Genomic DNA, 12,881 nt, shown 5'->3' with positions numbered 1-12,881 from the left:
AGGGCCGGGAGGCGCTGACGTCAAGGGGTTAAGTTATTGCAATATGAACCAAGGCTGGGGAAGGTGTAGTCTTTATCAAAAATCAGTATGCTTTATTAAATCATACACCCACAACAAAATTTATACAGTGGGGCAAAAAAGTATCTAGTCAGCCACCAATTGTGCAAGTTCTCCCACTTAAAAAGATGAGAGAGGCCTGTAATTGGCATCATAGGTAGACCTCAACTATGAGAGACAAAATGAGAAAAAAAATCCAGACAATCACATTGGCTGATTTGGAAAGAATTTATTTGCAAATTATGGTGGAAAATAAGTATTTGGTCACCTACAAACCAGCAAGATTTCTGGCTCTCACAGACCTGTACCTTCTTCTTTAAGAGGCTCCTCTGTCCTGCACTCATTACCTGTATCAATGGCACCTGTTTGAACTTGTTATCCCTATAAAAGACACCTGTCCACAACCTCAAACAGTCACACTCCAAACTCCACTATGGTGAAGACCAAAGAGCTGTCGAAGGACACCAGAAACAAAATTGTAGACCTGCACCAGGCTGGGAAGACTGAATCTGCAATAGGCAAGCAGCTTGGTGTGAACAAATAAACTGTGGGAGCAATAATTAGAAAATGGAAGACATACAAGACCACTGATAATCTCCCTCGATCTGGGGCTCCACGCAAGATCTCATCCCGTGTGGTCAAAATGATCACAAGAACGGTGAGCAAAAATCCCAGGACCACACGGGGGGACCTAGTGAATGACCTGCAGAGAGCTGGGACCAACGTAACAAAGGCTGCCATCAGTAACACACTACGCTGCCAGGGACTCAGATCCTGCAGTGCCAGACGTGTCCCCCTGCTTAAGCCAGTACATGTCTGGGCCCGTCCGAAGTTTGCTAGAGAGCATTTGGATGATCCAGAAGAGGATTGGGAGAATGTCATATGGTCAGATGAAACCTAAATAGAACTGTTTGGTAGAAACACAACTCGTCGTGTTTGGAGGAGAGAGAATGCTGAGTTGCATCTAAAGAACACCATACCTACTGTGAAGCATGGGGGTGGCAACATGCCACCTCCGCAAAGGGAGCAGGACGACTGATCCATGTACAGGACAGAATGAATGGGGCCATGTATCGTGAGATTTTGAGTGCAAACCTCCTTCCATCAGCAAGGGCATTGAAGATGAAACGTGGATGGGTCTTCCAACATGACAATGATCCCAAACATACCGCCCGGGCAACGAAGGAGTGGCTTCGTAAGAAGCATTTCAAGGTCCTGGAGTGGCCTAGCCAGTCTCCAGATCTCAACCCCATAGAAAACCTTTGGAGGGAGTTGAAAGTCCGTGTTGCCCAGCAACAGCCCCAAAACATCACTGCTCTGCATGGAGGAATGGGCCAACATACCAGCAACAGTGTGTGCCAACCTTGTGAAGACTTACAGGAAACGTTTGACCTCTGTCATTGCCAACAAAGGATATATAACAAAGTATTGAGATGAACTTTTGATATTGACCAAATACTTATTTTCCACCATAATTTGCAAATAAATTCTTTCCAAATCAGCCAATGTGATTGTCTGGATTTGTTTTCTCATTTTGTCTCTCCTAGTTGAGGTCTACCTATGATGCTAATTACAGGCCTCTCTCATCTTTTTAAGTGGGAGAACTTGCACAATTGGTGGCTGACTAAATACTTTTTTGTTCCACTGTATGTGTAAAATTCCATTTCAGGGTTACAGAACCACCTTTGTTTCTTAGCACTTGTTCTTCATGTAAGAAACTCATGTTTTTTTAAATATGACAGGCGTGTTGACTGCTCATTGCAGGAGCACATAAATGCAGCTTCCTAGGCTGAAACACAATGAAGAAACCAGTACAGAGTCTGGATGCCTTACAGCTGCTCTTAGCAGACCCCAGAAAAGTTGACTGGCAGAGATTTGAAGAACATGACCACCTTCCTCCAAACCTTGTCTAAACAGGGAACTTTGTTTTCATGAAAACTGAGCCGAATTCAAGACAAGCATAAAATACGCAATTTGCTGCAACTCTTTATTCATTACATTGCTGCTTTTTTTTTTTCCAAGTGCAATGCAGGCTGTACTGCAGTTCCATTTACGTCAGGGCTGAGAATGGCAGAGAGGGAGAAGCAGCATAAGGAGCCAGTCAAGTGTGCTGCAGTGCAATGGGCATGATGGTGAAGGGGGGGAGAGCACAGAGTAAAGCCTAGTACACACAATCGTATGAAAAATACTCTTGAAGCGATCATACGTATATGGCTTTCGTTCAAAATTATTTAAAGGTACAAGCATGAAAATTTATCGTACAATTTTTGTTTAATCAGCATAGTTTTAATGCGAAAATACAATACATCACTTTTGAATTTTTATTCTGTAGTACAAGAATTTTCGGAACTTTAGTAACCGCCTAACTTTCAATATGAGACTAGCATGGAAAGAAAAAGGATGGTCATTTGCCCGATATTCTCATAGGGTGTACGGTGCTTAACAGATGTCCTGAGCAGTCTGCTGCTTTTCCTTTCACTGTCCAGTCACAGGTTGGTGGAAGGACATGTATTTGCAGCAGAAAGAAATTAATTGCCTGCCCTGTCAGATAGAGTTGCACTTATGTTTTTCATGTGTATTTAGCTATTTGTTTTAAGTTCAGCTTCGGGTACATGCAAAATTAGCTGCTAATCCTATTCAGGAAACAGTACCTGGACTAATATCGCCAAAGAGCCTTCAATTTACCTTAACCACTTGAGCTCCAGAGCATTTACCCCCCTTAATGACCAGGCCTCTTTTTGCTACTCGGCGCTGCACTAATTGATAATTGCGCGGTCATGCAATGCTGCACCCAAACAAAATTTACGTCCTTTTTTTCACACAAATAGAGCTTTCTTTTGGTGGTATTTGATCATCTGTGCGCTTTTTATTTTTCATGTTATAAACAAAAAAAGGCCAAAAATTTTGAAGAAAAACATTTTTTACTTTCAGCTATAAAAAATATATAGTAAACTCAAAGTTGGTTATAAATTTAGGCCAAAATGTATTCTGCTACATGTTTTTGGTAAGAAAAATCCCAATGAGTGTATATTGATTGCTTTGTGTGAAAGTTATAGTGTCTACAAACTATGGTATAAATACTGCAACTTACGCCATTTTTCTGCTATACAGCGCTGCGTTAGTTTAACGGACAATTGCGCGGTCATGCAATATGGTACATAAATGAAATTTACATCCTTTTTTCCCCCACAAATTGAGCTTTCTTTTGGTGGTATTTGATCGCCCGTGCAGTTTTTATTTTTTGCGCTATAAAAAAAAAAGTCTGACAATTTTGAGGAAAAAAAAACAATATTTTGGACTTTTTGCTATAAAACATGTCCAGTAAAAAAAAAATGCAAAAATCAAATTTAGTCATAAATTTCTGCCAAAATGCATTCTGCGACATGTCTTTGCTAAAAAAAAAACCAATAAGTGTAAATTAATTGGTTTACGTGAAAGTTATAGCGTTTACAAATGGCAGGAAAGATACTGGGATTTTTAGTTTTTTTTTTATACAAATAATGGCGGCGATCAGTGAATTATGGCAACGATCAGTGACTTATGGCAGCGACCAGCGACTTATGGCGGGACTGCGGCAGACATTGACATTGGGGGGTACTGACTTGGGGTCACTGACATCCCCAAAAACACTAATACAGTGATCAGTGCAAAAAGAAAAACACTGACACTGTACTAATGGCACTGGGGAGGAAGGGGTTAACTTTATTTTGCAGGGAAGGGTTATAGGAGTGAGGGGAGTGTTTTACTAGGGGGCGGGGGTGTGTACTGCACAGGACACCGCTGATCGAGAGAGAGAAACTCTTCTGTCTCGATCAGCTCATCCTGGAGCTGACAAGGAAGTGACAGACAGCACAGCTACTGCAGCTGTGCTCTCTGTCACTGTTTACCGCCGATCACCGGGAAACAGCCGCTAAGCGGCGACTGAGATCCGCGGCGGTGATCAGCGGGACAGATACGGCGGCGGCGCGCCCCCTATTTGTTTACAAAACACACGTTTTAAAACGTGGTTTTGCCTGCCAGTGCCGCCCTGCCGCCGTATTTCTACAGTGGCAGGGCGGCAAGTGGTTAATAGAACATGTCAGAATACAAATATGGGAACTATCAGTGAATTCAAGCTCTAATCATTTCTTCATTCTCCCTGCCTCACTATTTAGCATCAATGGACAAAAATACAAAAACACTTGATAAGTAGTCATGGATTCAGATACTAGTGGCAACAAGAATAAGTTTACATTTTTCAAAAATATTTCTGACTCCATCCCTTCCTTCCCCTGCAGGCCTGTAATTACGTTCTTCAATGCAAGGCAAACATCCAGTGCCAGGCTGCCTGTGCACTAATGTCCATAGACTTGAATGTAGTCTATATATATATATATATATATATATATAGCTCCTGCAGTACAGGAACAGCCCATTTAAATCTTTTTATGGAACTTTGACAGGGGGGGGAATGGGGAGGTTGGGGGTTGTTGCTCCTGAAAATATTTTGCTGACTTTTTTTTTTTTAATCACTGTGTATGTTAAGCAGTGAATGGATCAATGCAATGCCTATGAAAATCAGAAGTCTTTGACAGACAGGCTGTTTCATCTAGGCGCTTTTCATCTAGGTGATACTAAAGGCTGTTGTGTTTTTTGTTAAATAACAAACATGCCATAATTACCTGCTCTATGTAGTGTTTTGCACAGTGTAGCCTGGATCCTCCTCTTCTTGGATCCCCTGCCAGTGCCCCTGGCTCCTCCCTCCTGTCGGGTGCCCCCAGAGCAAACTGTTTGATATGGAGGCACCCGAGCAGGCACACTCCCAAGCCTGCTACTCTGTGTGTCCATTCACACATAGAGCTGCAGCTCAACCCCCTCCCCCTCTCTCTCCTCACTGGCTGTGATTGACAGCAGGGAGCCAATGGCTCCTGCTGTTGTCTCAGCCAATATAGAGGGAGAGTCCCCGGGAAGCTAAGACTCTCATGGACATTGCTGGATCGTGATGGGGCTCAGGTGAGTATTGAGACTGCTGCACACAAAGTTTTTTTACTTTCATGCATAGAATGCAAGTAAAAAACCTTCAGCCTTTAGAACCACTTTAAAGCGGAGTTCCACCTTGGGAAAAAAAAAATTAAAAATAAAATCAGCTACAAAAACTGTAGCTGCTGACTTTTAAAATACAGACACTTACCTGTCCCTCGGTCTAGCGGTGTCCTCACCACCGCTGGTTTCACCGGCCGTCTTCTCTCCCTGGCGCTGCCATCTTCAGTGTGGGCACCTGGCTGTGACAGCTTGAAGCTTCACAGCCAGGTGCCCACTGTACATGCGCGAGAAGTGCTGCGCTTTTTGAATGGCCCCGTAGTCTTCTGGGACCTGTCACGTGTCCCAGAAGACTACGGGGAGGGAGGGAAGACAACTTCCGCTTCCGATCGCCTAAGCGGCAGAAGTGGGAGTGGGTACCTGTCAAGTTTGGGTACCCACTCCCCAAAGGTGCCAATCCTTAATGGGGAAAGGAGGACAAAGGCTTAAAGTGGAACTTCACCTTTTGGGTGGAGCTCCGCTTTAAGGAAGAATTTGAAAATCTGACTAAACCACACTTTTATTTGGTATCTAAGGGCCTGTTTTCACTATGAGTGGTGACTGGTGTCACCTGACCAATGCCAGTCACCACAAATGTTTTCTATGTGCCCTGTTCACATTACAACGCTGGTGTGATTTGCAGTGCAGGAAAATTCAGACATGCTGAATCTTTCTGCAGCGCATCAGTGACACTGCCGGTCACTGCAAACCAGTGCAAAATGATGCAGTGCAGAGACCGGAATAGAGTGTAGAGGGGAAGTGGAAAAATGAGAAGGGGAACAGAAAGATCTGGGTAAGTAAAGGGGGAGCTGACCTGAGGTAGACCATTACATCATATTGTGTAAATCATTGACTGTAGGCAGAGGGGTTTATTGATTCAGAGTATATTTTAAAAGGCAGCCAAACTAGAAAAGGGTAGGCAGGTTGTTCACTCAGTATGAAAGTGACCTAATGTGCTGGTGTCAGAGGCAAGGAGTTCCTCCAAGCGCATTATGTCATTTATAGTACTACAATGAGCGTCGCAATTAATTCCAATAATAGTTCCAAGCTGTAGTTTATAAGCTGTCGTAAAACAAATCTGAAAATTTTACGATCTAATGATATTATTATACAGGATTTATATAGCACCAAAAGTTTGCGCAGCTCTTTACAAAATGAAGGTAGACATTACAGTTACAATACCATTTGGTATAAGAGGAAACAGAGGGCCCTGCTTGTTAGAGCTTACAATCTAGGATAAAAGGATAAATGATAAAAGGAAACATTTTATTTACAGGTAAGGTTACTGACAGTAAGTGCACGCATCTATGGATAACAGAGGGTATGTGTAGGCTATACTGTATATTTTAATAAAATACTGAACTATGTGATACAAATATGTCATAGGCAAGGTTTGAGTTTTGATTAAAATCATCATTGTCATTTACTCTTAAATACAAATGGCTGCCATAAATGACATTATAAAACTAGCCAAAATTGTACAATAGGAATAGTAAATACTTTTTAAACTGCACATTAATGTGGTTTTAAAATTTTCCAGTACATAATATTGGAGAAAACACACTGTGCAGCAATAAAAGAATATGATGTCACTTTCAATGCCTTAGAAAAGCACAAGGTTACATATATCCAAGCTGACTTTCTATATTATGTTTTACATGAAAGGAATCCAATATATTCTATACTTGTATTTCTTTTTTAAAAACTCAATTTAATAAAATGTTCTTGGATTTTAGAATATTTGCATAAAATGTACATTGTAAATAAATATACATTTTTTTTTTATTGAACTTTTTATATTTGGCAGGTTAATATCTATGTCTTGCATATGTACTTTTTTACATTTTTTGTTTTTAGCCATCTGTACATAAAGGAAACCAGTCATAAGAGAAACACAGCAACTGAATTGGCTGACCTCTTCCTTGGAAAAATGCTAGTTGTCTGACTGACACCCCACGCAGTAAACTAGATAGGTCCTGCAAGAGGGAACCAATCTATTGCTCCCACTGGATATATCCAAATGCCATCAGCAGTGGTAGTCTATTCCAGTGCTGTGATATCTGTAATCTCCCTTTCCACTGCTATCATCATCCAGTTCACTTTCATGTCTTCTGCCTTTTTTTATTGGCACCCTTAGATAATGTAACTCCTACACCTGAGCAAAGGAGTTACATCATCCCTACACTGGTGAGATCTGAGACTGTACATTGAGCTGATCATTTTTGGCTCAGCTGCAATATTTAGAAACTTGTTAGCAGGCAGGTAAGAAGCTTTTACTGCAGAAGAGAAACACAGGGTCTCTTCTGCAATAAAAGCCTTTCTGGTAGCAAATTCATTTTCTGCTACAGTTCTACTTTAAAGGGTAACTCTACTTTCTTGGGAACAAATCTAGCAAATAAAAAGAAACTAATACAGCGTATACCATGGGTGCTCAACCTGTGGCCCTCCAGCTGTTGCCACAGGTCTCATCATGCCTCTGCCTTTGGAAGTCATGCTTGGACAGCCTTGCAACGCCTCATGTGATTTGTAGTTCTGAAACACCTGAAGGGCCACAGGCATTACTATTGGAAAAACTTTTTTTTTTTCATTTTGGATAGAGTAGGGGTGGGTTGTAACCCCTGTCATTTTATTTTTCCGCTGTGTCCCATGGGGGAGAATTACCTTCACTTCCTGTCCTATAGCCAAAACAGGAAGTGAGAAAATCTCTGCAAATTAAGGGAATTCCTTGGGGATCCCCAGGTTAACAGAACTAGTGACCCCATTGGAAGATTTATCCTCTATTATTTGTCAGGGGCCAACCTGAAGGTGTTTTGTACGCAGTTGGTATATGAATTGCCCCCCCAAAATGTAATTTCCTGCTTGTGTAATAGGCTCACTGATTTTCCCACTAATCTGCACAAAGATACAAGATTTTAGGCATCCACTCCTACAAAAATTTCACTTTTTGGTGAGATACTCCCAAACAATTTATTGCTTCTAAAGGGATGCAGACCGTGCACCTTTCCTCTCTAGAACACTGAAAGTGCAACAGCTGATTAATATTGACAGTCCCTCCCATTCAGGTTCACTCTGCACACAACAAACAGCTATTTCTTCAGAGCAGAAACCGGTAGGAATCTTCAACAAACTTTGTTAAAATCCCTGTACATGGATCACCCAGAGTGGTTTTTCTCAACTTGGGTAAAAAGTGTAGTAACCTACATCAGCCTTTTAGAATGCGTGTTACTGAAACAACAATTGTGCAAGTTGGATTTTGACTGGTTAAGGATGCTAAACTTTGTACTTGGGTTCCTAAACCATTTTATTTGAAAAGTCTGTTAGAGACTCGGTGTCTTATTTTTTTTTTTTTCTTAAATAAAAAAGGCCATGCAAATGATTTAGAATTGGCACAGCCACTGTGAATAATCCCAGTAATTGTGTCTAATCTGTGTTTTTCCTACGATTGTCAGCATAATCTAGTAGCCATCCTGCTGTATTTTCCTGAAATACAGCAACCAGGAAATTATTGCATTATGGGCACTGGATGGAACTGATTATAGGAAAAACACATATTAGACACACTGCAGGGATCAGTCATGTCTGTGCAAATGCTGAGGCTTTCTTACAGTGATTTTTTTTTTTTAATATATAAATTGTCCCCATGGTATATGAGTGGTCAACTTTTGGTCTACCAAACATAGTGAACAACAGTAGGCTGGAATTAGTAGCGTTTACTGTTACTATGGGGACGGCTCTCAAGTAATAGATTTCTGTTACTATTTCTATATTGCATTGAGTTGTTATCCTACTCCTGAGGAAATTTCAAACCGTTTTCTGCGATTGCATGCTATTATATATCCACTGCACTGAGTAATTAATTAATTTTTAGATCCAAACACCACTAGAAGGTCAGTCTTCCAGGACCAGTGTAGCAAATCGGTTGCTTGTGTTACACTGTGGGTGATTCTCTGTCTTGTTTGACAGCTTACCAGCGGCTGATGCTTTGCCCGATTTAGTATTTTTCTTAGATTTTTTGGATGCTGATTTAGACCTACTCTGGAAACAGTCTGGTGGTACAGCAGACATTACAGTACCCACACAGTCCCGATATAGCATCTCCAGGGGAGGACAAGGCTTGAAAATGTCCTCGATAGCAGACATTATCTTCAGCTTCTGCACCAAATAGTACACAAGAGAACCGCTGTACAATCTAGACCATGGGAGACAAAGACAGACATATATATAACTTTGCTGTGTGTAACCGTTTAGTAGCAGAGAACAATAACAACTAGAGAGACTTTATAAGTCTGCCCTATTCTATCCAAGACACAAAAACATGTTGGCTGTGTACACTTTAACTTATACTGACAAATCCAAATGTTTCATATTGTATGAAATTTTTGATGATGACAAAGATAACTGTACCCCATCTTATGTGTGTGAAATTAGTACTGTCTATCCGTACGTGTCAAAGTCAGAGGGTTTAGTTGCACACATTTGCAAATATATGTGGAAGGCGCAGTGCCTTGTCAAGGCTCCTCTGTCACCAGTGGTCCTCACTCTGCTGTAGTTTTAAGAGTCTCCAAGTTGAAGCACATATTGCAAATGATAAGTTAATTGCAAAGTTGAGGCATCGAGACAGAAAAATAAAAAAGCTCATGCATTACTGGATTAAATTGACTGTATGGGATGATATTTTGTTATGGGACAACAAAATGGTTTTCAGAACAGTTAACATACTGGATGCTTTCTGCTGACACTGTGCTTTTGGTGGGCGTCCAAGGCATCCCCGTACTTTTAAGGAGGAATGGGTTCCCTTTAGGCAAAACTGCCCTTAATTTATCCATTGCTATATGTGCTCCAACTTGAAGGCTCTCAAAACACTAGTTTGGACTGCAGTATACAGATGAGCCTTGACCAGGCACTCTGGCTTTCACATATAAACTGCTCAAAAAACTAAAGGAACACTTTATCGGGATAAAATCTTTGGACCCATTGTCAGACCCTACACTGCTGCAGTGCGTTCTGGGTTCCTCCTGGTGCACGACAATGCCTGGCCTCATGTGGTGAGAGTATGCAGGCAGTTCCTGGAGGATAAAGGAATTGATACTAATGAATGGCCCCCACGCTCGCCTTACCTAAATCCAATAGAACACCTCTGGGATATCATGTTTTGGTCCATCCAACGTTGCCAGGTTGCACCTCAGACTGTCCAGGAGCTAAGTGATGTCCTGGTCTAGATCTGGGAGTAAATACCCCAGGACACCATCCGTCGTCTCATTAGGAGAATTCTCCGATATTGTCAGGCATGCATACAAGCACGTGGGGGCCATACAAACTACAAATACAAAGTACCATTTTGAGTTGCTGCAATGAAATTTCAGCACAATGGACTAGCCTGCTGTATCATTTTTTCACTTTGATTTTCAGGGTGTCTTTGAATTCAGCCCTCTGTAGGTTGAGAATTTTCATTTCCATCAAATGATGGGGCATCTTTACATTCCTAACACATTACCCAGTCCATACCAGTATAGATATCGAGCATGATATTTTTTTTCTCATTGAGATCTGGTGTACAGTATTTTTAAAGTGTTCCTTTATTTTTTTTTGAGCAGTGTATTTGCAAATGTGTGCAACTAAACCCTCCCTTTTTTGTAATATGCAGCAACTGACCTCTTCATCTGACAATGTTAGGTCCCTGCATATGATGGTGATCCAATAGGTTCAGACAGATTTTTACCAAAATACATTAAAGGCCAAAGTCACATCAATGTGCTGTGGTTACACGCATTGTTTTTTGCAATGCCATTTATTGTAAATGGTACCCTGACGCCCCTGTACTGCGCAAGCAAAAATGCTCCAGGTTGGAATTTTGGACCATTGTCATGTCTTTGTCTATTCAAATTCATGGGCTGCCTTTATTACAATATAACAATAATACCCTGCAACAGACCGTCCTGGAATGAATGACTATAATTCCCTTTTAAAGAAAACCAGAATACTGTAAATGTGTGTATGTTCTAAGCACCTACAGGCTTCATGGCTTATTTGTTCCTTGGCTACCTACAGAGTTTTCATTATTTACATTATCTAAATCTATATGTTATGGACAAGAATGGAAGTGGTGTATTCTGACCTGGTCAAATCCGGCTCTGGCAGAGGTGTACACAGAACATGATTAAGCAACAGGACCATCTGCAGGCAACACTGCCATTGGCATAGTATATGTAGATCCTCCAGGTTCAGCTTCCTATGCTGTGCACCTTCCAACTTTATCCGCTTCATCTGCTCACACACTGCCTGTGGGCCGTCACCCTGAAACTCTGAAAAATAACAAGTTATGGCTATAAAGGTCCCACTGGGCCTCATTTTCACTAATTTCTTGAATTCTGACATCTTGTCTTCATATGTTGTTGAATCAACTATATTGGGATATAGGGCCTTTGTATATGAGCTAGTTGACATCAGAACTGCTTCTCTCTCCATACCAACAAACAGAAAGACAAAAAAACGCTTCAAGGAGGGTGATGCAGCTCAAATAAAGGTCAAAATGAGTCAACTGTCATATACACCTGTCGATTAACTCTGAATTATCTCAAATTTATCTCCAATTCTAGTGGAATACATCTGAAAATCAGTTGCTTTTGCCCATTGACACAACACTCAAAGCCCGTCCATACAGGCCCCTAACACCTAGAAAGCACTATGGGAATTATTGGTATTGTTATCTACTGATTTCAAAACTGCCACTGTCATCACAGTGTCAGTGAGAGCTGTGAAAATGTGGAATAGACTCCCTCAAGAGTTGGTTCTGGCCAGCTCAGTGGATTGCTTTAAAAAAGGCCTGGATTGTTTCTTAGATACACAGAATATAACTGGATACTAACATTTATAGGTAAAGTTGATCCAGGGAATATCCGATTGCCTCTCGGGGGATCAGGAAGGAATTTTTTCCCTGCAGAAGCAAATTGGATCATGCGCTGCTGGGGTTTTTTTTTGCCTTCCTCTGGATCAACTATGGGTATAGGATTAGAAGGTTTTTGTTTTTTTTTGAATGAATAAACTGGATGGACTTTTGTCTTTTTTCAGCCAGACTAACTATGTAATCACTGATATCTACCTCGAATAACGTCCTCCCTCTGACATCACGACACGTATAGGGTAATACCTTGAAATGACCATACATTCATGCTCCAAAGGAGTCAATCCATGGCAGCTGTAATAGGTAATAGTTGCTGCCAAAGGATCTTCGACTTCATTGACACAATCACACACCACAGCCATGATGTACAGACTGTTCTGCTACTACCTCTACTATTTCCTGAATCAGTTATGGTGCTTCACTGCCAATCATCAGAATGAAGGTGAAGAGGTGAAATGGGGAGCTGCATTGCTGAATCAGTAAAAAGTATGTCACCTGCTTGGCTGTGCAATGTGGCAGAAATGTCTGAATCACAAGACTGGCTGACCAAAATCATAAATTTCTTAAAGTGATTGTAAACATTTGTTTACAAATAAAAATAACAAACAGGTTTATAGTTTCCGATCCTGCTCTTCTCGGGTCCCCCGGTGGCACTTCTGGCTCCTTATCCCGACCGACTGCCCCCATAGCAGGCTGCTTGCTATGGGGCACTCATGTGGGCTTGCTCCTGAGCTGGCTCTGTATGTCCATAGACACACAGAACATGGCTCAGCCCTCCTCACTGGCTGTGACTGACAGCAGCGGGAACCAATGGCTGCCACTGCTGTGTCTAAACCCATGATGAGGGAGACAGCCAAGAGAGAGC

The 12,881-nt window shown here is 41.4% G+C and overlaps 1 protein-coding gene across 1 annotated transcript in view; it reads right to left on the bottom strand.

Moving 5' to 3' along the window:
* Positions 1-2,309: 2,309 nt before the first annotated feature.
* The window catches only part of ASTE1 (asteroid structure-specific endonuclease 1), a 42,414-nt gene continuing 31,842 nt past the window's right edge, over positions 2,310-12,881 (bottom strand). The window contains exons 5-6 of the mRNA XM_089652056.1: positions 11,231-11,417; positions 2,310-9,304 (exon numbers count right to left, since the gene is read on the bottom strand). Of these exons, the coding sequence (XP_089508182.1) occupies positions 9,004-9,304; positions 11,231-11,417 (488 nt within the window). The 3' untranslated portion in view covers positions 2,310-9,003. The remainder of the gene's footprint in view (positions 9,305-11,230; positions 11,418-12,881) is intronic.

This window comes from Staurois parvus, unplaced genomic scaffold (genome assembly GCF_062004578.1).
Source record: "Staurois parvus isolate SC_StPar_1 unplaced genomic scaffold, SC_StPar_1.0 ptg000670l, whole genome shotgun sequence".
NCBI classification, from domain to species: Eukaryota; Metazoa; Chordata; class Amphibia; order Anura; family Ranidae; genus Staurois; species Staurois parvus.
The sequence above is the reverse complement of the archived record's forward strand: the minus strand, read 5'-3'. Positions and strand labels throughout refer to the sequence as shown.